We start from the raw sequence: 25,970 nt of genomic DNA, 5'->3' as shown, positions 1-25,970 counted from the left end.
GGGTACGTTCGTTAAGTCGAACGAGTTAAACGCGTTAGTAACGAATCGTTCGAAAAGTAGTAGTCTCGCTCAGTGCGCATGCTCTGCGGTGATGACGTTTCGAACGAAACTCTAACGAAGTTCACGAAGGAAAGAGTTAGTTCACTTCGTTAAGAAAATGGCGGCCGACGAAATCGATGTTTCTAAATCTACTCGAGTGTTTAAATTGTGAATTAAAAGATGAAATGATTGAAATAACTGTCCACCCGAAGAAATTTAAGAAAAATATTTCGGATAAGGCTGCACTAACAACATTCATTTCTTCGATTTTAGAAACAGCCATTTAGTTATAAACGAATCGTTCTAAAAGTCTAACTAAATAAGAATAACGATGACGTCATTCTCGTTTAACTCGTTCGACTTTACGAACGTACCCACTGACAGAATATACAAAATGCTGCTAGTTAGCACCAAAAGCTGGTGATTGGCAACTATGCAGTGGCATAGAGAAATTTCTGATTTGTTGGTTAGTTTATCAGATATGTACAAAATTATCTCAAAGTTTTGTTTCCAATTTATAGAAATGATAATCCCAATTGATGATTTATTGTTTAGTCTGGCAACACCGACCGTCAAAGAACAGTAAATACAGTAAAACTTTTCTAACTAAGAGTTCCAACGGGCAGAAAAAAGTGAGTCGCAGACAATTCGAGTTAAAAAGCAACGCAGCGAAAAATGCCGATTCTGAATAATTTGTGTTTTTACCGCATTATATAATCTCAGTCTTTTTAAATAGTCTTTTTAAATAGTTTTTTTAATGCCTTTCGGCAAAACGTTTGACGGAATCTAACAGTTTTGTAGGTACCGTACATCTTGTCGAAATAAAGCAAGGACATACTCCACATTATCCTATTCCAAAGACCAGGCAAACGAACAAAGAAAATTAAAAGTATTTATGGGGTCGATCTTTGCAAAAATTTGCTTATCCGGTTCCAAGTTTATTTCTCGGATTTATACGCCGAGATTTATATTTTAGACGTAATTAATTAAGCGTAGAAAATTAACTTATAATTTAATTTTATACGGTGGAAAGCTTGCAAATTTTTTGTCGGTAACGTAAGCGGCGTTATTCGTTTAATTAAACGAGTCGGACGGCCGAAAACCAAGGTCGTCGAGGCTACGACAACCGGAAACGAAAACATTCTTATAAAAATCGAACTTCGGAATTACTCTTTTTTAAATCACCGTCGGAAACACTATGTCTAATTAGCAATTATTCGAAACGTACGGTTGGGATTTCTCTTTCCTTCGTACATTAAAACGGAAGTAGTTCTCTGGCGCGGCGGCGTCGACCCGAAATAGAGGTCACGGATGCAGAGACGGGAAAAATATAACATCCGATAGCATTTCTTCGAATTACAGTCTCGTCGAATCTTATTTAGTTTCATTTTTCGATTAAACAACCCACCCGTCCCCCATTTCTAAGTACGGTAACGAGCCAAGTCGACAATCCCATTAGGACGGCTGCCGAAGCGCGAACAACGGACGTTCGTTGACTTATTAAAAATTCCGCCAATTGAACCGGGGCCAAGAGTCCCGACCGCGTGGCGCCATCTGCGGGTGGGTAAAGGAAGTATTTTCGACCATAAATAATCCAGGCGGGAATTAGAAAATACGATTAAACGAAATGTTATAACAGACATCGGATTCGAGAACGACGACGTTCGATGGGAAAAACGGCATCGACGTCGGGCGAGCGGTTAAATGTCGGAACTCCGACCTTTACGGCGGAGGAAGAATTCGACCATCGAACCGGACCGACTTCAACGTAACGGAGATTACCTGAACGACGCAACATTTCGACATTTAGGCCAAAAGCGACGACCGACTTCCGCCCTTTGTTTACATTTGTCGAACTCCGCCGAGTCTTCAAACTCCGGCACGAGACCAAGAGGGAAAACGGAACGAACCGACGGCAAATATCTCGGCTGCCGCTTCCGATGTTTTATGCCCGCGTCTTTCTTAGCGACGCCCTTTAGTTCGGGTTAACCGAGTAAAAATGTCGTCGTCCGCGTCCGAGAAGAAACGTTATCGGAGCCGAACGAGTCCGCGTCAAAGTCGTTTTCTGCCGTTTCTACTCGTCGTCTCCCGCCGAGAGGCATCCGGGTTCGAATTTTACTCGCATCCTTGTATTTTTCTCTACCTTTTTCTTTCCCGTAGGCACTAAAGCGGTCTTTTTTTTGCGAAAAAGTCGGTTACCCTTTAATTTTTTTCGGGGCATTGGAGCGTCGCGGTATTTCTATAAACTGTTTCCGCTCGACCGACCGCTGCTCCGATGTTCGATTGGCCAAGAAAATAAAGGGATTTTTTATTTTCCTTAAGACCGCGTTTCCTAATTAATTATTATTACGCATAAATTAAGACATCTCGAAACTGGACGTTAGTCGAGTCTTTTATATCGTTCCCGGATATGCGCGTGTAGCGTTACCACGCGTCCGGTTTTCACCCGGACAGTCCGGGAATTGACTCGCTGTCCGGGTGAACTATTAATTTTGTCCGGGAATGTCGTAGAAATTGTGAAATTACGACGAAACAAAGTTCTTGCAAATATTTTTACAAATTTACGCTATTTTAACGGCGAAAGAACTCGCACTCGCCGAAACTCGTCCGCGATTCTGTTTACGCCGCCGTGTGGCGCGCGCGGCAACCCGTCGATCCTTTTTTTATGTACGGTCGTAAGCGTCTGAAATAGAGCTAAATTATCTGTACGCTGTAACTGATTTGCGTGCACGTTATTCTTCGCATTGCGCATGCGTCGGGAACTTCTGTTCGACCAAACCTGGGCCGTGTTCGGTAACGCAGAATCCTTGCTAAATCTAGTTACGCTGCAATGTTGAACTCGTTTCTAACTACTGTTCGACTCCTCCCACCTCTAGCTTCTTTTATGTATTCTTAGCTCCGCCCATTAAACTACCCAGAATTCTAACTTAGGTGTTCCGCGTTACCGAACGCGGCCCCGACCTCCCGTCCGGGTCAGCGATTTTGAAAAGGTGGCAACACTAAGCGCGTTGCATTTTATTTAAATCGTTTACTACTAACACGGAAAAAATTAAGAGAAATAAACGAATGTTTGCTATTGAATGCCGAATAGACTTTTCAAAACAACTTATTTATAGCTTTTCTGCGTTTCGAGTGTTTTTCGAATTGTTTGAGATCAGATTATCTCTATCGAGAGTCCAGATAGTTTGGACAAACAGAACGAACAGCTCGGCAATTTCGTTAAAAATAACCGTGGTAACCGGGGGAAGCGCCCATCCTATTTACGCCAATTTTTTAATATTACCGAAATACGACGCCGGTCGACGACGTTATTCTTAATTATTTTGCTACGGGGGAGCGACGTAATAAATTTAGATTATTTATTTAAGTTAATTTGATCGACGAATAATGAAATTTTGCCGAGATTAGTCGTAACTCGGGGAATTTCTTAATGGCGGTTAGTGGCGCCGTCCGTAAATAACGTAACGCGGACGCGGCCGATGGTTCCGACTAAGGCGCTAGATAACCCAGGTATGCTCATCCGCCATGTTGGTCCTTAGAAAAATCAGACGACTCTCGTAGAAGTTCAATAGAAGAGACACGAAAATAATCATAAATTCAACTGTATCTTAAGATTTTGCAAGGTCGAAATGATAAACTTTGCCAAAATTTAGTGCAACTAGTTATAAAATACAGCTAAATTTAAAAATCTTGGAATATGACGTCAAAAGGACCAATATGGCTGCACACGTGACGGAAGCGTATGAGCATACCTGGGTTATCTAGCGCCTTAGTTCCGACGGGCCGACGTGTTTATAAAAACGTTACGTAACGCTGCGGTCTTTAAATCGGCGATGTCGTTTGATAAAAATACGTAGCCAATTTGTTTTTGCTTCCGAAGTAGCGAATAGAGAACCTTAGCGTTTACGTCAGTCTCCGCCAGTTATACGTATGATTAAAAAAGCAACGTAACGTTCTTAACGGAGTCGACGAAGGATGGCCTACGCGTTACGCGTAACTTTGGGGTGGGCGTGCGCCGCGGCATTACGGAACGTTCTGGGAGACGGTAGTCGATAAGTATAAATATGGCATTACGTAATCCGCGGACGATCCCGGTAGAAGAGAATGACGCGACTTAACGCCTTTCGGAGAAAAGGGATACATTAATAAATGTACGTTTAGTAATAACCGCATAAAATAATTTGGAAAAGTAACCCGTAAATTTGGCTACGTCTGGTAATTTGATCGTCGACGTAAGACGGGGCTCTGTTCCCGGAGAGATTTTCACTCGAATCGGCACACCATCGGCTTTAAGCCAAAGCGCTATTGGCAATACTTCTTATCCTCTTTACCGGAGACGAAACGTCAATGCCGACGTCGGTGTATGGTTATTAAACAATTCCTTTTTTTTTTTTTTATTGGAAAACCGTATTTTAAAGAAATCCGGCGGGGAGAAGAAAGGCGGCCCCACACACGGGCAAAAAAAGATAGGCTTAGGAGTTCGGTCGTATATTCTAGTAGTTAAAGCCGTATCCTTGGCCTGTGCGGAACGATCGTTTTCTAAGACGTTTCAAAACCGACGGAGAATTATCTTAATTAATTGTTCTCGAACTGGCAGCAATAAGTATTTTTTAGCGGCCGAAAATGACCGGCGCCACCGCCGCATTACACCTAACGGAAATGAATTTTGTAGCTTATTTACGCTTAGAAAAGAACGGTTTATGCTTTATGCGGAGTCGTCACCTGGTCTTCGCTATCCGTAGATAAACGGATCCACTAGTGGTCGAGCGGTCTTCGTACCCCGAACACTAGGCGTTCGGTCGTGGGTTAGCGCCTGGCTCGGACGGGCCGGCCACGTGGAGTTTTCCGGGTTTTCTCCACGTCCGTAACGCCTAAATAGCGGCCAGTTTCCTTCCCGGAAGACGTCCTCCTAGGCAGATCGCCCGAGTGTTGCGTTGCCGTAACCTAACCTGACAAACAAATTGTAGATAAATGGAAAAGGTCGAACGGTAGAATGCGTAGCGTACGTTTTCGTAATTAGAAACGACGAATATCGTTTCGGTATAAAAACGCGATAAGGTAATTACGAAACTGGCTATTTCTTTATCGGCGAAATCGATGTTTTTGCTTACGTCCGAAAGATAAACGTAATAATTCTATCGGAATGCAGATTATTAATTAGGGAGAATCGATAATCGGTGGAAATCCGTCTTTCCGGTAACATTAGCTGCGCTCGACGTTCACGTTTTAGAGATGAAAACTTTGGCCTCAACCTGGCCAGTAACACGCACAATCTCTTTATTAGTGCAACAATATTGCATCACTGGTACCGCAATAGCATAACCAGTTTATACGTGTTTAAAATTGAACACGGGAATATAAAGTAATGAGCTTCAATGTGTTTACACGAGATATATACCGGAAATTATTACCGTAACAATTTACATGTATTATGACTTGGCGGTCACATAAGGTGGAAATTTTTTAAAATTGGCATTAATTTTTATTTATCCGTTCGACTCGTCGTCCCCCCAAATTAAATCTGGCGCCACCGGACGGATTATTAAGAATAATATCTTAACTCGTATCCCGGGCCGGACCACCCGGCCGCGGGGAATCCGTAAACGAAGTTGGGCCGGTGATTGGAGAATCAAAGTAATCCGAGTCTTTGCACCCGGCGGACACTAAAAAGGCCTTTTAATCCGACCCGTCTCTCCATCGGCCAACTCCGCCTTAAGACGGCGGTTATTATTTCGGCAGTTTCCTGGCTGTGGAAAAGATATTCGGAGCTTGCGTGTTTACCTTTCACTTCTGCGCGACTTTTTTAGGCTTAGCACTACGGCGCATTAAATAAATTCATTTGTATTTATTTAACAAAACTAAAAATAGTAGGAGGGAGGGACCAGTTCCCGTTTTAATTCATTTCTCCCACATAAGGAGACATAAAGTCAAAATACGGTACAAACAATCGATGCCACGGTCAAATTAGTAAAGGATTCGTGCCACGTACGAACGAAATAACGGGACCGATAACGGATTTATGTGGTACGCGGGCCGACCGTAATTTCTCCATACCGAAACGAGAAAGGTAGACGGCCGTCATTAACAATTTATTAGTACAAATTATTTACCCGTGTATTTTAGAAAACTTAATAGAACGGAAAAGTGGTATTTTTAATAATGTAACACCATACGAAATTTAACGGCCGGGTCTTTTCCTAGCATCGAACCCGGCATTTTTTCGGACGAAATTATTTGGTTTAAGTGGCGGTGGTTGGCAATTTTGATTCGTTAATACGGTCCCGGCCACTCGGATATTCGGCTAAAAATTTATTTTAAGGAAGTGGCGGTTCTCCGTAAACCGAGATCTAATTTTATTATACTGTATTAAAATGTTTCGATTCGTCCGTCGGCCATTTCGCCTCTCCCACGGCTCGATACCGGTATTATCGTCGGTTTTCGTCGGCGTAATACGCTTCTTAAATCGGACGAAACTATTCCCCGAGCTACATTTCGTGCCGTTTCTTCCTCCGTTCGAATTTACCATTCTTAGGAGGCGGAACGAACATTTTCTAAATGGCCGTATTGTCCATTTGTTAGAAAATAGTAAACAAAGGCATTTTATAATTACACAAATCGGAGCTAAGATTTTGGATTTTCAAAAATCGGAACAAAACCGAATATTCCACTAAAACGACTGGTCCTTTCCGAACGACCTCCCACGCGTCCACTTAATTTTCCTCTTAAAATCTTCGACCGAGATTGTTCCATCCCCAATCGCCATCACCCGACTTTGGTATATTTAATGAGCCTATTGTCTGCCGTAGCTTAGGCAAAGTTACGGATTTTACTTAAAGAAAACTGAGGGTATTTATGGAGCCACCGGGACGTCGAGTTTTTAATCCGAGCGTTCCACGTATCTTATCTCGGTTCCGACCGTGTAATTTTTCCATTGTTTCTGGCGATAACGCGTATCTTACGTCTTCGATTAATTTGGCTGAAGACCAACTCAACAAATAACGTGTTTGTTCCATCGACCGTTTACTCGATACGTACGTAAATGTACTGTTTTTATAATCTTTCCGCCTGGCGGGCACTAAGAGGGCCTCTCGTAGGCGGCCCATTACGGGTCGGGCCGGTCCCGCGACGGGCCGACGTATCCGGTCGGGTCACCCCCAAAATTTCCCACCCGACCGGATTGGATTCCGGGTCCCCGGAGCGGCAGGCTGCCTCCTCGACCGTCGGTCGACGCGTATTAAACGAAGGCATTAATAGGCTTTTACGTTGTTGGGCCCTATTTTTGCCCGTCCCGGCAAGAATGCGAATCAAATAGTTTCTTTTCGAAAGGCAACGGCCACCGAAAAGTATACAGTAGAGCCTCGATTATCCGACCTAATTGGGGACTGGGGTTGGTCGGATAATTGAAAGGGCGAATAACCGAAAAGTATGAAAAAATCTATTATTAATGTATATATTATTATATTAAAGCTGAGCAACGAGGATACCAGAGGGGGGAAATAGAGAAGCTTATTACATTCTTCCAAACCACAACACGGCATTCTCCTAGAGTGGACCAGACAAAAAGAATGGTGCTAAATTACATTGCTAAGGCTAATAATCTTCATATTGTATACCGACATAATCCCACTGTTTTCAGGCTTTTAAGAAATCATAAAATGAAGGAGGATTGGAATTCAAGGACAGGTGTTTATTCGATGCCTTTACACGACCAGCGATTCAATTCCGACCTTGTTTATGTGGGTGCAACTATGTGCAATTTAAAACAAAGACTCAAGGAACACAGGTATACAATCAATAAGAATCTTGACAGCACTGTTCTAATGACATATGCAAGACAACAGGATGTCAATGTCCAATGGGATCAGGCAGTTATTAGCAAAACGACGACGAATAGATACACAGTGAAACAGCTTGAGAAATTGGAAATATACAAGGTGCACTTGAGAACTGGTTGTATAAACCACAGAGATGCAGATGCATTATCTACCACTTGGAGGTCATTTTACAATAATTAATAATACTAAGGTGATATTATATACAGTAATACCTCGACTTACGCGAACCCAGAGTTATGCGATTTTCAAATCTCGTCGATTCATCTTTTGTTTGAGCACCACACAGCTCTTGATTACTCACTCCCCCGCGCACACTATTGTTCAGCTTACATGTTCGGATGTGTCGCGCGGAATCGACACATAGCTACAATTTATTTTATGTTATTTATTTCTGTGTTTGTTATATCTACGGAGACTTGAGAGACTATGTGATGATTTCTTGTAACCGTGAACAAATCAAAAGACGAGATAAGATTAACAAGAACATTTATTAGCTTACATACATCCCACTTGGCTTTTACACAAATTGTGAAATTATACCCTGACTTACAGGAATTCAACTTACGTGGTCATCGCTCGGTCCCACCTATCGCGTAAGTTTGGGGTATTACTGTATTATATTTATACTTTTTCCTTATTTATGATATTTTATTTATCCATATTTAATCTGCAAGGATNACAAAAATTTTTTAAATTAATAATCGTCGCTATTGTATCGTTAAAAATTAAAAAGTTAAGCCTCGTTTAAATACTGGCTCCCTTTCATGGTCGATCCAGTGTTGCCAGCTAAAACACACAAAAATAATATTAAAGTAGCCAAGACATAGCCAAATATTGTCACGCCACATCAATAGCGGAAATTTGAAATTTGCCGACTAGGACGGTCGGTTAACCGACGGGTCGGTTGATAGGGGGTCGGATAATCGAGGCTCTACTGTAATTCACTTTCGGAGCCGGGAAGAAAAACAGAGACGGAAACGGCCGGACTTTGTTTTTGCGAAGGGCGTTACGCTTTCTATTTTTCGAAGGTTACGGCGGATTCGCCGTATCTTCCCGGATAACGCTACCAGGCGCCGTACCTGGATTCAAAGTTCGATCTTTATCGCCGGGAGGCGAGGCTTTTTCTCCGGGTCCAACGGCCGACCGCGCTTTCCGTGACGTCATCGGTCGTTCCCGACGGTCGGGGCGAACTCTAGCGGGTATAAAAGTGCCGAGTCGACAGGCCAGAGTCACACTTCTAGCGGTATTCGGATCGTAGATATTACGTCAGCCGAGGTGAGTTTTCTATCGTCCTTTTGGGTATTCTTTCTTCTCGATTTATCGGCCGAAGCGGGAAAGATACTCGGTGCCACCCCGCAATATTTTCCTTTCTTTTCCGGCGCATAGTCGGGTGGCCGCCATCTTGGTGACGGATGCAAATCTCCGAGTGGGCGTTTACGTCCGGATTAAAACTTATCGGGGATGGCCGGACGGACACTTCTCCGCGGGATAACCCGACGGTGCGGAGTCCGCTTTTAACGGGAGACAACGGAGGCGGATTACGTATTTTCGTTTGGGCGGGACGGGACGACCGGTGGCTCCCGTCCCGTCGCCGTTCCAACTCTGGTTTCGGTTCTTCGTACGAAAAGATAAAGGTCGAACCGGTGAGGAGAGGCGGGTCGACGCCCGACCGGCGGAACGACCGAAGTTACGGAAGTCGCCCGTGCCTCTCGGGCATTTTAACGCGGCGGGAACGCCCCCTCCACCCGTTGTTTTCCTTCTCCGGCGTCGAGCTTGCCACGAGAAAAATTGCGGAGGACGAAAGACCGAACCGAGTTCTTCGTCCCGTCCGGTCACGAAATCGACACATTTACAAAACAGGAATTTGAACCCAGTTATCTGCCGGACGGACGTTTGTTTACGCGTCGACCTCCGGCTCCCTCCGCCGCTCGGCTTTTATTTTTAGTCTCTTCCCGACCTCCGGACTTCGGAGTCCCCTTTCCCCCGAGATTGGGAAATCGTCGGGATTAGATCCCGGGGCTGAAATAACTGCGGAGGAGACCTTCGGGGATTCTTTTACTTCCACCTTCCCCCGTTTCTTTAAATGCAAAAGCCAAATGGCCAACGTTCGAACGGTCGGGCGTAAATTTTTAGTCGGTCCTTAAAATGCGCAAATTTTTAGTCCGCCGAAGACGGATAAAGTGGAAATCCGGACGGAGGGTTTCCCCGTGATTCGTTAAAAAAATTCCACCAGCCGGCGATTAAACCTCCGTTCTACCGTCGCGGCGCGCAAAATAAAACCTATCGATTAGTAATCGTTAGTACGTAGTTGGGGAAATTCCCGTTAAACGGCACGACCGCCGGGCGTGGCAAAACCCGTAAGGTAGAAATATTTTAGATTACAGAATTGGCCTTAGCTCCGATCGAAAGAAATCCGTGCCGTAATGTAATTTTTAGTCTAGGCACGGATTAACGGACTTTTCCCATCCAAAAAGACAAAATTGATTTGCCACCGGGGAACGAATTTTTATCGGGCCGGAAAATTTCCATTAGGGACTAAGGCCAAAAAGTACGTTGTTAAAAAGGAAAATTTTCGTATTGTGGAAATTATTTTCCCGTCAGAGTTCTAAAGTGCTTTTTTACGCTATGGGAGTTAATTATTTTTTAAAGTTAATGGAAAAAGTAAATACTATTTTGAATTTCCAAAACCTTAAAATGTTCCAAAATTTCTGGGAATTATAAAACGCCGGTGGGGCTCGGACCCCCGGTAATTAATGCCGGCTTCCCGGTGCGCTCGTCTCCCCGTCTTTACCGCCCGACGCCGGCTAAATAGAAAGTTCTCCCGGACGGACCGTCGCCCTCTTCCGTACGTTCGGAGACGTTCGGCCACTTTCCCTCTCCGAAAACGCCCGCCAGACTTTTCGTTCGAGATAATTCGGATCGTTTATAGAAGGAAAAGAAGCGTATTAGAAAACGATAAACCTGCTTTAAATAAAATGATCGTTTTTCATTTTAATAACTTTATGTAACGAAACAATTTGATTTTATAAAATATTAATAAATTTCCTGAGCTGTACTTCTTTCCAGTTTATTAAGGGACAAATTTTAATCAATTTGTACTTCCGTAGATGGATTATGCGGGATTTGTAAATGAATAATAATTTTTTATTTTTCAAAGTTGTGGAATTTTTAAAACAAAAACTACAGTGGGAACTTTATATTTTTATCGGTCCCGGTATATCCAAACGTCCCAAAATTTTTATATTATTTCGGTTTGGTACTTTGGTTATTTGCACTGGTTGGAAATCTAAGTATGCCTATGGCATTAGTGTAGCCAGGGGGCCGAGGGGTTCCGTCGTGCCCCGGGAGCCACTGGCGGAAGGGCGCCGAACGGTCTCCGAGACGGACGAGATTTGTTTCCGGAGGGGAGAAGGGGCGTCGGTTACGTTTGCTACGCCACTGGCGCGTGGGTCTAGGTCGGTTAGAAAAACGCTCGTCGCTCCTCGCTAAATACCGATAATAAACTGTCCTGGCGTGTGTATTTAGAAAAATGATATCGGATGCGAAGGTAAAATTAAGACCGGAGGGCTTTGTCGGATCTGCCGGTCCTGTCCGAAAAATTTGTCGGAGACGGGGAACGACGCGGTCGCGGGAGTTCGGATTTTATAGTATTTGAGAAAATGGAGCGAAGAATGTTACCGACTGGCTTCATTCTGCTCGGTTGCGCGTTCTACATTGTCCTTTCTCAAACTGGGTGATAATGCCCCTTGTGGGCACTGGAGGCTTTCGGGGGGGCAGGAGAAGACTGTGATTTAAATATTGAGTTTTTTATTTCTTCTCATTGAAACACTGATCTCAGAAATAGGATATGGGTCACATCCTATCTATCCTATCCATATAATAATGCGTGTTTAATCATTATATTTGCAATAACTGTTCTTAAGATTTGCAACAGATGGAAATGTAAAAAGGTAAGTTAAAAAATATGGGGGCACTAGAGTTTTTTTAATCTCAAAGTGGGCGGTGGTCGAAATAAGTTTGAGAACCCGCGTTCTAGATGCGTGTTCCTAAATAGTTAAGGTTCCCGACGGTGACTCAAATTCGAAAAAAGCCGTTGGGAATTTTTTCTGGGCGTGCATTTAGTGTTGTTTTAATACTCCTAGACACTTTTTAATTGACAACTGTTAGTCCCGAATTTTTACATCTTTAGGTACTTTTTCCGTAAAAAGACTGTTCTATTTTGCTTGGTTAAGTCTTTTTATTTTTTAGTTAGTTATTCCTATTGTTTGAATGTCCAATTTTGTTTTGGTATAGTTTAGAGGTGATGCCAAGGGGAGGAAAATAAACTGAACTGTGATTTTGTTGACCGGATAGTTAAAATTTGGCCGTATTTGATTCAAAAACGAATGTTGTAATAAAAATTATTCCTTTTTGTGATTAGAATCAGAGTATTTGCTGCCATTCTTGTCCATTTCTCAAAATGAATGGTTCTTCATGTGTTTGTAATTGTTCCAAGATGGTTGACCTCTGATCCAAATTTATTTCTATCATCCACACTTTCCTTGTTTTCTAGATTAAAACATTTTTTTTATTCTTAGACTTGAGGGAAAAAATACATATTTTTTTTCTTTTTTAGTTTGATGTATCGTACCCAACAAAGAATGGAAAAAGCTAACCAAGAGATGGAGGAAAATAAACTGAACAGCGAATTCATCAACCGGGTCACGCAGCTCCCGGTGGTGAACTTTGCCTGGGATTATGCCAGTAACACTTATGGAAAAATAAAGGATCACAACAAGTTGTTCAATTACACTCTGTCCACTGCCGAAAAGTCCGTAATGTTTGCCGCGCAGCAGGCCAGACCGGTGGTGCTGAAGTTCGAGAAACAATGTAAGAAATTTTTGCCGGTATATTTTTATACTTATTTATGGTTGTAGTTAGTTGGAATTGTATTTAATCAATAAATGTATAACTTTGCAATTACTAATATTGATTTATATATTTTTTTATTATAATATGTTGTGCTTGGCTGATAAGGGTGCCGAGTGGTATGACAGACTAAAGTCAAAGCATAACTACTCAAATGACTATATGACATTAAACTATGTTGTTGGTGTATGTGTCAACATCTAGAAACTTCCTAACAATGTGACGTGTATTCAATATTGCTGCTTTCTGTAGTGCCATCTACAGCACTACAGAAAGCAAGGTTTACTGTTTCTAGACTTTTGTATAGCATGTGTGTGGTATAGCTTACCAGTACAGCAAGTACAATAAATATCTTATCCATCCTCCACATCTGTCTTATTTCTTAGAGATTCAGATTTAATTCATACTCTATTTCAGGGAGTATTTCTCGTGTTATGAGTATTTGGCAAGAAAATGTTATATAAGTGATCTTACTGCATTTTTCAATGAGTTATGTTAGGTCTATTGTGATGAATTTTATGTTATGGTTCTGTTCTACTATATTTTGTCATTTTCTAAAACTGCTTGTGGAGCATATTTGTAGTATAGTACCTGGGTGTTTAATAATCTGTATGCCTAAGAGCTTGCACACAATCAAATAGCAAATATAATATACCATGTAAATAGTCTGTGCTAAAAGCTTGCAACCAGAGGTTATGTTGTATTGTTTCTGGCAGAATGTGGCATTTTCTGCAAGTCATTTGTTAGTGATGCATCCTTCAGGATGTTTTTTTTATAGTATTTAGTGTAAATAAACTGACCTGATCTTGAATGGCAACCATAAACCACTTCATCTCTCCAAACAGATAGTACTGTACCTAGTTAGCCAATAGTTTTGTGCTGTCTTGATCTTGAGCTGGGTCGTAGGCATGCTTGTCATGAAGTGCTTTTTGGGCTTGTGACTGCTTAGCTCAACACAGACAACAGTCACCACTATGTCCAGATACTCTGAGTGTAAGTTTAAAGGTGTGTGGTTACTGACTGTCAGAGTTAGAATTATAGCTTTATGTAATCTTGATGTTTTTTGTGGAAAAACTCCCACACTGTCATAATTTTTGTAGTGCAGATTAACTATTAGTTGGGCCACAGTCACATTTACGAGGAAGAGTTAGTCTCTCCATGGATGATTTCAGATGATATATTGTTTATTCTTAGTAAGTGGTCATCTTGTTTTCCTTTGGCATTGCTCGAGATCTGTGCATGTCCAGTGTATAACCCAAAAGAATAAGTGAGTACAGCATATCTATTAATAGTTTAATAGAATGTTTTGTATTTAGGCATGTTTTTAGTACTGCATAGTAATCTGTTCTAGTATTAAAATGTTAATCTTTGTTTAATCTGTGTATGTTTAAGTTTGGCCTGTGAAATCCTAAATATTTGTAAAACTAGTCCTCTTCCATGGACTCAATTTGTCCACTTCTGAATACAAAGTCCCCTTTCTTCTTCAGAGTGTTTTTGCATTTGTCCACACCAGTGTTTCTCAACTAGGGCGATATCGCCCCCATGTGGGCATTTTTCCATATTGGGGGTGATTAGTAACAATTTTCATTTTGGGGGCGAAAAACAATTTTTTGCAATATAGTAAAACATTATACTAGTGACTAGTCTATTCAATGCAATACGAATTTGGGCCCTTGACATCGGAATTTTGAAGCTTGCAGCGGGGATTTACAGCAAATAATGCTTAATTTTAATTTTGTTAATTATATCAAAATCTAATATGTATTCTGAGTAAATAAATATTTACTTGATAATTATAATTATTAGTTTAATTTTTTACAAACCCAACAAAATTGTTCTCAAAATGGAAAGGGTGATACTATGTAACAATTATATTGAAGGGGCGACGATTCGTTAGAAGTTGAGAAACACTGGTCTAGACCAAACTCCATTTTATATATCTGGAGTGTATGTGTAGTTTGTAAGAGATGATGCTGATATTGCATAAAGTTTGATATTGTCTATGTACAGTATATGAGGTATGATGATAATGTGAACAGTGTTGTTTTGTTGTCTGATACTGTAACCATATTGGTTTGTTCAATACGTTAGATTAGATAAAGGGTTAAGTGCAAGGCAGAACCAAGGAATCCACTTGAAAAATTCTTTGCTTGATGTATCTTTTTTGTTTTTATGTGAGTATTGTGGAGGGTAAGATGTAATGCTGTTCTCCAGTGAAGCATGGTAAAACCAAGGAAACTAATGAGTTGGGATAAATTTTGTAGATGCAAAGTGTGTTTGGCACATGTGTGGGACACTGAATGTTTTCCTATAATCAATGTATGCCATGTGTTTGTGTTGCTTATGAACTTTCCATAGGATAAGAGTCCATGAATAGTTGTTTTTCAACCTTTTCTGATTTTTATGACAGCCTTTTTGTTCTGTGGGAATGTCGTGTTCATCGTATGATTGTATATTTTGTTTTCAATGCAAGAAGTAAGAATCTTGTAAAGCATTGAAAGACATGTAATTGGTCTGTACTGTGCATGGTCTTTGTTTGGTGTTTTTATGGTTTCATGTAGTGAGAAAATTTTGGCATTTCTTGTAGATTGTTGATAATGAGTTAAGTGTTTAGTTAGTTCCTGGTTTCATTAATTTAGGTGATGTTTTGTTATTAGTATATTGTCAGCCTGCCTAGCTGCTAATATTATGTATTTGTTTCTATTCATCTTTGCCAGGTAGTCTTCTGAACAGTTTTGTGCATTTCTATCCATGGATGTAGTTTTAGTCCATGATAGGTTACTACTGTGACTGCACCAGAATGTGTGGATGTCTGAGAGTATATAAATAGAATTAGTGCAATCTGATAATAAGTTGAGTGTTCACTTAGTATAGAGATTTCCCTACTAGTTTAGAAGTGTTGATTTTTGGATTGCATGACCATTACGCAGGGTCAGTGCCTGTAAATTTAGTGAGTGCTTCTTGGAAAAGAAGAGAGATTCAGATTTAATTCATACTCTATTTCAGGTAGTGAAGAAGGGTTAATACTGTCAGCATCAGTGAAAATAGTGGTTGTAGGAACAATATTGTCAATGCATCCATCTTGATGATTCTGATGGATAATGTGATTATTGTTGGGAGTATTTGTTTATTGGTGTAATTGTTCTGCAATTTGTTGTTTTAGTATGTTCTAGTGTTGTCTGTGGTATAAGGATGTTATGTATAGTTCTGTTTTGATCAACAATCCTTTGTACAGTGACTGAGATTAGGATAATGTTGTGAAAACAAGTGATGTAACTGTTGTCTGTACACTGTCATGTCTGTTTTGAGTTTTGTGATGGTGAAGTATGGATGATAAACTTCATTTCTGATGTCCCCTTTCATCTGTTGGTGTGATTTACCTGCCTTACTTTGCTAACCTGGGCGATGTGGAGATGGTATTACACTTGGATCATGTTATCACCACAGTGATAATCTTCACAGATGTGGGTTCACTTTTCACAAGTCACTCTTAGCTTCATTTCTCCCCAGACCTCACTGGCAGGTGTGACCCTACCAGAAATAGTTGCTCCAGCCAATGTAACTGTTGTTCATCAGAATTATTGAGCTCTCTCACCACAGCAAGATGGTGACTGGCAAAATGATTTTTATTATTAAATAAACCTACATTTTGAAAAATTTTTAAAACTTTTATATTTCGTTCTTTCCACAGTGCACGCTGTGGACGAATTGGCTCTTGAGGGACTGAACAGACTTGAAAAGACTGCTCCAATAATAACTAAATCTCCAGATGAGGTGAGTGAAACCAATTTGCTGTACCTTGCAATCAATTCTTAGACAAGACTGACTTTTTAGAATGATTTTTTTTTTCTTCGTAGATTTTTTTTGTCTTGTATTTACAGGTGCAATGAATTTTGAAATTATTTTTGTTTTAGTCCCTGTTGAGATAAATGCAATGTTACATTAAATAAATCGATAAAAAATTTAAGTAACAAAACAAAGAAAATATAGAAACTAGGGTTTCTCAAATGGTATCCCGGTTGTTTTTTTAACCCGGGAAATTTTTCTTATCGCGGGAAATCCCGCAAATTTCTTAAAAATTCACTTTTTTTCTTATTTTTGTGTTAAGGTTGAGGAATTTTGCAAATAGAAAGCATAATTAACTCATTCACTGTCCGAATACATTTGTATTTATTAATTTTAAACCTACCTGTTAGTTTTTTTTTAAATTTTTGCTCGTTATAGCATGTCACAAATGGTCAATAATCAATATATAGCTTATTTGTGGCAGGACTATAAAAATTCTTTACTTGTCGGAACCTGTAATATCTGGAATAATTGTGCTTACGCTGTCTTGAGTTTTAACCATGCCCAGTAGCTTCAATAAATGCCTGACGCCAGATTGTGCAAATTGGGCAAGGATACAAACGAGTACAAAGTCTGCAAGTATGAAGTTTTTCTTCATAAACCTGATTATTAAAGCCAAATGAATTGCCGAATTATCGAGCTCTAAGCTTGATGCCGCTATTAAAGCAGCCAAGGTAGACAAATCAAGAATACTAGAGAGCGAAAGAAGTACTACAATCTCGAAAACGAACTCGAAAGCTTCCAGGCTACAGGTGAAAAAACACATAATATCTGTCTTCTCTTAAATGCATTAAACACTATTCCAATCACATCAATTGAATCGGAAAGGGCATTCTCGGTGGCAAGACTTTTCATTACTAAAATAAGAATTAGAGTGAGTTATCGGAGTATTGACCATCTTTGCTTTTTAAAATCTTATAAAAGTTTGCAATATTTTGTATTATATTTTATTTAAAAAACGAAAATTACCTTCTAAATTAGAAGTTGCTTTTTTTTAATTTTTAACTCAATTCAAAAAATTTTTTTTTGTTGTTGTTGTATGCAGTTTCCAGCAAACTTTAATTAATTTTTTTCTATTTGTGAAAATTTCTACGTTATTTAAAGGTAATTTTTATTATAGGCCTATAGACCTTACACAACAATATTAATATGATTTTGGAGGTTACAGAACTTTAAAAATTACTTTAAAAAATGGAAAATAATTATATCATTTGATTTCAAGATATTTTGTATACCTTAAAAATAATTAATTCTATCCCGGGATTTCCCGGGAAACAGTTCACTTTTATCCCGGGATCCTGGGACAAGCAAAAGACCGGGAAATGAGAAACCCTAATAGAAACCATTTTATATTTAAAATATTCTACTAAGTGTGAACATGGAATAAGATTGAGACTTCTTCATCTTATTCCAAGTTCACTTCAAATTGATATACTGCAAACTTTTGTGTCCCACATATGCTATGGCACCTGGCAGAAAGTTAAAATGAATGACCTTAAAAGTAAAAAATTTGGAATACAATCTTTTTCCCCCTCCCATCTTCTCTGGAAAGTGAAATAGAGCTATGAGTCTGTCCTCCTGTCTAGCATCAGACCTGGAACACATCAGTATGTGCGAGATCATTGTGATAGTTTGCAGTGGATAAATGTGTAGCTATACTCTTTTGATACTTGCATCCAAACTTCTAATTTTTTTTATTTGTATCATATCTGAATATTTTTTAGTTCTATACTATAAATCAGGTATAACTCGCTGTAGTAGGTAGTAGTGCGGTATCTCTTAGTACAGATATGTTAATGAATATCTAAATACATCTGTCTTTAGCATTTGAATTTCACCTGCAATAATTCTGACCAAAACCTTTAAGTTTTATTATTGTCTAGTTGATTTTTAAGTTGAAATAACTGATTCCTTTGTGATCTCATTCATTCCTTTTACCTGTAATGTTTGCCAAACTAAAATGACTGTGTTCAGTTTTTTTACTCTAACAGTTATTTATTTGTAATGTCTAAGATTTAGTTACTCAGAACATTTCTTAATCATGAAACCTTGTAGTCAGAAAAGACATCCAAAGTTTCTGAATTGTAGTTGCCAAAATTTATCCTATAATTAAGGGTAATTTTGTTATTAAAAAAGATTTTTAACAAAAATCTTCTAATCTGAATACCGGTATTCTGATAAAATTGCACTTATGACAATACGTAATACATGCATGAATTTGATTTATATTTTAAAACTAAACGTTCATTCGAAGAATGGAATCCAATTATTTTAACCTGAAGAAGACCTCGTCTGAGGCCGAAATCATTTGTTTTTACGAATAGTTTACAAGTATCGGACAATAAAGGTTTAGTAAGTGAGATTTTTATACAAAATGATGTTTGTATATTGATAGTTTACTTTTTAATGAATAAAATTGTTGTATTATAACAACATGCAATGTGCAAGGAAGTCAGAAAGGGTATTTATCAATTACTTGTGCTTGGCTTTACTTTCAGAGGAGTGCTTAACAGAAGGTTGACAATACCTCATTTTCTTAGTTTGATCAAAAACAAAGAATGAAACTTTGTAAAATGTGGCATTATCTTTATTTTGTTTTAATAAAAAAAAAATTGTGTGTATATTATTTATCATGTAGATAATTGGTGAAACAAAGAAACTTTATTCTTCAACACTACAGAGTGGAGTAGAAAAATATGAAGGACTTAAAACTTATGGAACAGAAAGAGTCTGTATCATTTTTTTTTAATATTTTGACTAATAAATGATTTGATTGAAAAGTTCATTTTTTTTTTAAATTAAAAGGTGAAGGCTGCCAAAGATTTTGGAATTGGCAAAGCCGTCACACTGTTGAATACTCCTTACGGGCTTCAACTGGTTAAATCTGTAGATGGTGCAATCACTTTGACAGAAAGTTGTGTGGATTATTACCTTCCTGCCATAGAAGACGAAAGTTTGTAAAATTTGCTCCCTCTCTCAAGGTATAATATAATACATTATATTATAATCCTTTTTTTTTCTTTTACATTTTTCAGAGGAAAATAGTACACCCCTCAAGGATGAAGCAGTTGCCAATAAAGTCGGGAGGCTGTCTAACAAAATGAGACGACGCATATACAAACATGCAATGATCAATCTCCACAATCTGCAGAAACGTAGTCAAGAGTCTATTGGCAAGCTCAATCATACCATTGATTTGGTAATTCAAAAAAAAATGTTCATTATTTTAAATTCAACACTAATTAAAATTGTTGTTGATTTATTTTTTATTTTTTTAAGATCAAATATGCAAAAGATAATTTAGATGTTGCTGCAACATTGGGAACTGTTCAAAATCGTGCAACTTGGCTCTGGAATGAACTAAACAAGAATGAAGACCAAAGTGCTAACAGTGAAAAAGTGTGTATTCTAAGTCTTTTTAAAATTTCTCCTAGTTAATAATACACTAATTCTTTTTTATTGAATGTGTATTTTATATTCATGTTGCATAAATTCATTTCATTTTCAAAAATATTTCAGAACTGGGAACAACAAATACTTTCAGTTGCAAGACAAGTAACAAAGCAGATGGTAAAAACTTACACAAATACAACATCTATTGTACAATTGCTCCCAACTAACGTACAGCAACGTCTTTCTATTACTCGTGATTATTCTGTAGACTTATATAACCAGTTTGCCAAGGTAAATTTTACTTTCTCCCAAAACATCCCCTTAATAGTGTTTTTAGTAATACTAGTCACTTAGGGTTAATTTTTTTAAAATAAAAATTTACATATTTATTTTATCTTATTTTTGTTTTTTACAATTTTTTTTTTATTGTAAATACATCTTAAATTTTCTTTTCTTAAATATTATTTAATAGACAACCCGCCTGGACGATCTTACAAGTGTTATGTTGAAACAAGTACAACAGAATTTGAGGTTTATCGAAGAAACATTTGGTAGTTATTTTGAAACTATTCTTCGCTCTCAGCCCTTAACTTGGTTGGTAAGTTAAATTTTCTTAAATACATTTTCTGTTCCTATATAATAGTTTCTGTACTTTATCTTTGAAAAATTTTCAACAGAAATGTGCTGCTTTTCTTGCTGCTTTGGAATATTTTCTTTTTTTGAAAACTTAACTCTTCCCTTTATTATCAATTTTTTTAATTGAAGAAATGCTCATGTTTAATTTTGTTCCTGACTTGTAGGTCTCCGGCAAGGATAGTACCTCTAACGTCACGACTTCGGAGGTAACGCAAGAGAAATAAGGTCTTTTGAACTTATCGTGTACCTGTGACTTTTTACGTATGAAAAAATAGTTATGACCCCCGTATTTTGTAAACATACACAGCACATTTTTGTACTGATTTATATATCTATATTTGATATTGTCATATATTTGAGAATAACCGCTTTATTTTGATACTGAAATAAAACTGCTGCATGTTGAATTTTGTTTTTTTCTTTTCTAAACACATGATGTTTAGTTTGGCTTCTTTTCTGGTAGGTGCCAAAAATTCTAGCAGACGAAATCATCTTTGACACGGATCTGGTCCTCGAAGAGGACTTGTTCAGAGTATTCAATCCCAATAGGCGTTTATTAGGCGACGACGAGTGAGAAGCGTTCGTCTTCAAACCGTGATTAGCAAATTCCCAAGTAAAACAAAGATCTAAGTTATAAGATTAGCTTTGGAATTTTAAACGGCACACGAGTAACTTTTTGTACAAGTTTTTTCTTAAATTATTTTAACCATTTTTAATTTGTATATTGACAAATAAACTTTATTGAATATAAGAGGGGTTATTTTAAAAATTTACAATTAAGTAATAATTAAACTATTTTCACACTTAATGGGGAGGCCCTGAGCTATGTGAACTGGATGAGTTGGATATACCATAACCGGAAGGTCCCACACCATGGTCTGAACGTCCAGCGAGGAAGGACCCTGCCACATGACGCTCTCGGACGGCGAAGAGGAGGGTAGCACGTCCGGAATCTGGGACGTGGTGGTCACAAATTCAAAATGGAGTTTCCACTGTAATGATACTATAAAAGACAGATTTTAGTTCTGTAAATAGTCTTTCGTTGTGTACTTTGCCGATACTTACCGACTTCACTAGAAAATGCAGGGGTGATGGTCAGGGGTATAGGTAAGATCATCTGTGTATGATCTAGAAATAAACAGAATTCATGATGTTTTGTATAAGTGACCGTCATTATGCTCGGTTTTGACTTAATACAGCATTCTTCTTTTAATATTTCTTCACTTTGCAACATAACGGAGAACTGAAAGAGATAAATAGCAATTGTATACCAAGAACTGCCTAGCTTTTCTTTTAAGTGAGAAAAACAAGCCTTAGTTTATTAATACTTTTTTTTTAAAAAAAAGTAGGAGTGAAGCAAGTTTAAAACTAACTTAGATAAGGCAGTACCAAAAAAGTAATTGATATTTATTTTTTTATAGCAATATGATTTATATATTGTATTGTTTTCAACTAAATAGTGATTTAAGAAGAAACATTTTTTTAGAAATATATATTCTAATTGATTTTTTAATGAAGAAAACAAATTTAAGATATCCAGAACTGTTTTTTAATGATACGGCACTCCAGAAATGAGCTGCTTCGTATGGAACTACAATAGGATGTTGTATTTTCCTTCCCTCCAACTACTGTTAAATAGAAAACATTGCATTGAAATTTAATAATTTGAATTTGTATATGAATATTACTTTACTGTTGAAAGCTTCAACTCTGATGTAGAATAGATGTTTCTTTTGTTTATTTAAATGATTACTACTTCACAAACAGAATGACAGAATGTTGGTAATTTAAATACAATATCATTCAAGAGTTGAATTATTCATCGTAGAGAGTAAATGTACTAAAATAGTTAACTATATAATGACTCTTAGAGTACTATTGCATTTAAAGGAAAAACTGCCAGAAATAAATAGGCTTTCAAGCTAGAAGCTTAAGAAATAGGTTCTACTGATAGTGATGTACCAAAAAAAAACCATACACTTTGCCTGTTATCTTTGACAAACAAGAAATACCTCTAATTATTGCTAAGCAAATGAAAAAAATTAAATATAAATAAAATTACATATTATAAAATCTCTAGATTATAAGAATTAGATATATTTAGATTTCCATCACTTCTTTTAAAATAAAAATTCTAATAATTCAGTTTAAATAAAATTTACATTAAACTAAATTTTTTGCAATTTTTTATTAATAAATATTGAGAGTATAAGTCAATACAATCATCATTTTATTTTTAAATACAATATGGTCATATTAAAACAAATGTTTTGTTTTATATCTGATAAAATAATTAATGTAATTTTTTCACTTTTCTATCTAGATTGCCAATATCATTTATAAATTTCCATGTATAGTTCATTCATGGATGCGAAGAGTATCCACTCATTTAAACCACTTGTTACAAACTTTACACTCTTTGAACTGCATCATGAACCATCTGTTGATGTCTAAGCTACATTTTGCTTTCCTCCACTTATTTGTGGGAAATCTAAACAATCAAACGTCTGTAGATTTACTTTTACAATTTGGTGCCACACGATAACCCGTTGTTTAAAGTTTTGAGTACTTATATATGTAATAGTTCCTGCGTGAGTCTTATTATTATGTGTGGAGTGTAGTCTATAGATTAGTCCCAAAATGGCCGTTGTTGTGTTGAATCATGGGAGTGTGTCCTGACCTTCTTATATAGATCTTGCATCAGACACATCTCTATGACAGCTACTTTTTTTGGAATGCACAATTTGTCACTTTGTCAAAACGAGAGGGATAGTACATATGTACTGTATTAAATTACAAACCTAAACTTTTAATGTTAGGGAGTGCAAAATCACTATTAGAACTATAGGAAAATGTTTCCAGATAATACTATTACTATTAATTTTACTACAATGGCTGTTGTGACATTGACTAATTATACATTTTGTGACCCAAATTCTTTTTCCTTTTGTCACCTCATTTATGTTCAGTGAAAATCCTTCAAATGCACTTGAATACTCTCCCTCTGGAGAAATGTAGAACCATAAATTAAGTAAGAAAACATTTGTCAATGTGCAGAAATGTTAAAAGCTTACAAATTTTAAACTTTGTTTCTTATAAAATTAATTGAACAGATTCACAAATACCTGTGGCATAAGAAGTGTTGGAAGGAGTAATACTACACGTTAATGAGAAATAGCTTGTGGATCAGGTTGTTGAGGTTGCCAGGAAGAATCAGCAATTCCTCTGGTAGTTTTGTCTTCTGTCTACCTGTTATTCTGTGAAAGCGGCCGATGTTCACAAGATACCTAAAATGGACGAATGCCTCACCTTGCCCACCATTTTGACAGTCGATTAACAAATTCATAAGAACTTTTTAACCTTTGCATTTATGGCAATAATTTCTTTTCTATAATAGATAAATTTCTCCTAAATTTTGAGACTAATATTTCTCCAAATAGCATTATAAATATTAACCAATTCATTGATAAACTTAACAATTTGTTAGCTATGGTATATTTTTTAAGCTTGAATATCTAAAACGTATCCAGTACTGAACGATCTTATAATTAATACCCTTAAAAACTTACATTGATAACTGGATAATTCAAATATCAAATAGTTGAATTTGTTTTAGTTAATAATTATTTTATTTGTAACAGTAAATTTTTAGCCAGTCAGAAGGTATCTTTATCGGCTCTTGCACAAACTCTAAACTAGCAGAACTATGCTTGATTAAAAATCTTTGCAGAATCACATTTTATAACTGATATGTTGATGACTGCTTCCTCATTTATAATAAAAATTTAACTAATCCACAAATAATATTCATAAGAACAAACTTTGGAATTAGAAAACAATGGTGTCTTAAATTTTTTAGATACGACAAAAGATCTCTTAATTCACTAGCATTCACTAAATATGTAAAACCACGTGATGTAAGGTCACAAACTTTTCTTTGAATGCACTCACATATATGAAAAAAATAGTTTTGATACACATATAACTAAATTAAATTACATACTACTGATACGACAACCCAAAATGAAGAAACAAACTGTGTCTACCATATTTTCAATTAAATGATTATTCTAACAAAACAATTAGCAGATGGTTAAATAAAAAGACAAATCAACAAACAATAACACAAACTCGGTTAACATACAAGAAATTAGATTATATTTCCATTTTATATGAGAAAATACAAACCTTGTTACAAAAATCCAGTTGTCACAAGTATAACTGTAACACACAAGACTTCTACCGTTCGGGTCATATTGTATTCATTATAATGTTACGTACAGTACACTCATACTCTTAACCTAAAATTTGTAATGCTTTAAATCAGATTGATGTGGAACAAAGAAAGGGCTGATGAGGGACATATGATCCATAATGCACATCCTTCAAAATCAATAAAGCCAGTATAATGTATCTTAGTTGTATTCCCATGAGATTAGTTCTCTGAATCAATCTTATGCTTACTTCCAACAAAATGAAAACAAGAACAAGAGGCAATCAAGTACAGTACACAATCTCAAACTGTTTTGCTAGAAAATAGACACTTGTCTATCTTACAGTGCAAGTTTCATAATTCTAATATTGTATTAAGTTTTAGAAGAATATGTGGAATTTTTTATTACTTTTTATCTATGCAAATGATTAAAAAAATTAGTTACGTTCAGTTACATTACTTTTTTCAAAACTGCTTTAGTTGGAAACTAGCAGGTAAGCTGGGCAAAAAATAAGTACAAACATTATTAGATTATTTCATAATTCTAACCCTTCTGTTATATTATATTATATTATTTGATTTATATAACTACAATGATATAACAAATATTAAAATAAAAAATCATATATACAATTTGGTTATTTCAGCCTACTATTGTCCTGTTTATCGTGATACTCTGATTGTAAGAAATGGCACAATTTTATTAGTCCCACCAGTAGACACCAATTGAAAATATCATATCTTAAATTTTTTTTTCTAATGTTAGCACTAATAAACTGTTTCATTCACAGCCAAATATCAAATGATGTTCTGCCAACAAATCAAATTCTGCAAAAAATGGACCAAATATTTAAACTTGGCACCCTGGAAAATTACATAATACGAGATTACCAGTCTGCACAAAATATGATTTATGTAATTTTCATATTTGAATGCACCATACCAGTGGGTTTGATAGGAAGAAGGTACTGTTGCAGATGGAGGATTTTCCTATTTGAATGCACCATACCAGTGGGTTTGATAGGAAGAAGGGACTGTTGCAGATGGAGGTTAAAGTTAATTCGACCAAAAGTGATAGTTGTCCTCCTCCCGGGAGAGAG

The 25,970-nt window shown here is 37.1% G+C and overlaps 3 protein-coding genes across 7 annotated transcripts in view; 1 reads left to right on the top strand and 2 right to left on the bottom strand.

Annotated features, from left to right (window-relative positions):
• Nucleotides 1-2,253, bottom strand: part of LOC111639485 (serine incorporator 5-like) — a 28,585-nt gene extending 26,332 nt beyond the window's left edge. Inside the window, exon 1 of one of the 3 annotated variants that reach the window (XR_002759073.1) lies at nt 1,822-2,253. Coding sequence is in view for 1 of the 3 variants with exons in the window: in XM_023385380.1 (XP_023241148.1) it covers nt 1,822-1,845 (24 nt within the window). In the remaining 2 variants the exon portion in view is untranslated. Of the gene's footprint in view, nt 1-1,267; nt 1,778-1,821 lie in introns of those variants that run through there. The other 2 variants (XM_023385380.1, XM_023385385.1) reach the window with 2 other exon arrangements.
• A 6,740-nt stretch (nt 2,254-8,993) lies between these two features.
• LOC111639455 (lipid storage droplets surface-binding protein 2-like) lies at nt 8,994-21,064 on the top strand. The gene is made up of 10 exons (XM_023385351.1): nt 8,994-9,149; nt 12,490-12,743; nt 16,474-16,556; nt 19,267-19,356; nt 19,434-19,581; nt 19,664-19,827; nt 19,908-20,027; nt 20,148-20,312; nt 20,494-20,619; nt 20,822-21,064. Exons 2-10 carry the CDS (start codon nt 12,494-12,496, stop codon nt 20,879-20,881), a joined length of 1,206 nt encoding a protein of 401 aa, XP_023241119.1. The 5' UTR covers nt 8,994-9,149; nt 12,490-12,493; the 3' UTR covers nt 20,882-21,064.
• Nucleotides 21,065-21,211: 147 nt separating this feature from the next.
• Nucleotides 21,212-25,970, bottom strand: part of LOC111639465 (RAB6A-GEF complex partner protein 2-like) — a 32,187-nt gene continuing 27,428 nt past the window's right edge. For all 3 annotated transcript variants that reach the window (XM_023385362.1, XM_023385365.1, XM_023385370.1), the window contains 2 exons: nt 21,723-21,900; nt 21,212-21,660 (listed from right to left, as the gene is read on the bottom strand). In XM_023385362.1, coding sequence (XP_023241130.1) covers nt 21,434-21,660; nt 21,723-21,900 — 405 coding nt within the window. In that variant the 3' untranslated portion in view covers nt 21,212-21,433. The remainder of the gene's footprint in view (nt 21,661-21,722; nt 21,901-25,970) is intronic.

Source organism: Centruroides sculpturatus, unplaced genomic scaffold (genome assembly GCF_000671375.1).
Source record: "Centruroides sculpturatus isolate CEXI.00-Female unplaced genomic scaffold, Cexi_2.0 scaffold213, whole genome shotgun sequence".
In the NCBI taxonomy this organism is placed as follows: Eukaryota; Metazoa; Arthropoda; class Arachnida; order Scorpiones; family Buthidae; genus Centruroides; species Centruroides sculpturatus.
The sequence above is the reverse complement of the archived record's forward strand: the minus strand, read 5'-3'. Positions and strand labels throughout refer to the sequence as shown.

What these genes read in the sequence shown, in the direction of transcription:
- LOC111639455 (XM_023385351.1), top strand. Translation starts at nt 12,494, where the DNA reads ATGTATCGTACCCAACAAAGAATGGAAAAAGCTAACCAAGAGATGGAG. An exon ending in TCCTGCCATAGAAGACGAAA is followed by an intron (nt 19,582 to 19,663) that starts GTTTGTAAAATT and finishes TACATTTTTCAG; the next exon opens with AGGAAAATAGTACACCCCTC. An exon ending in TCAATCATACCATTGATTTG is followed by an intron (nt 19,828 to 19,907) that starts GTAATTCAAAAA and finishes TATTTTTTTAAG; the next exon opens with ATCAAATATGCAAAAGATAA.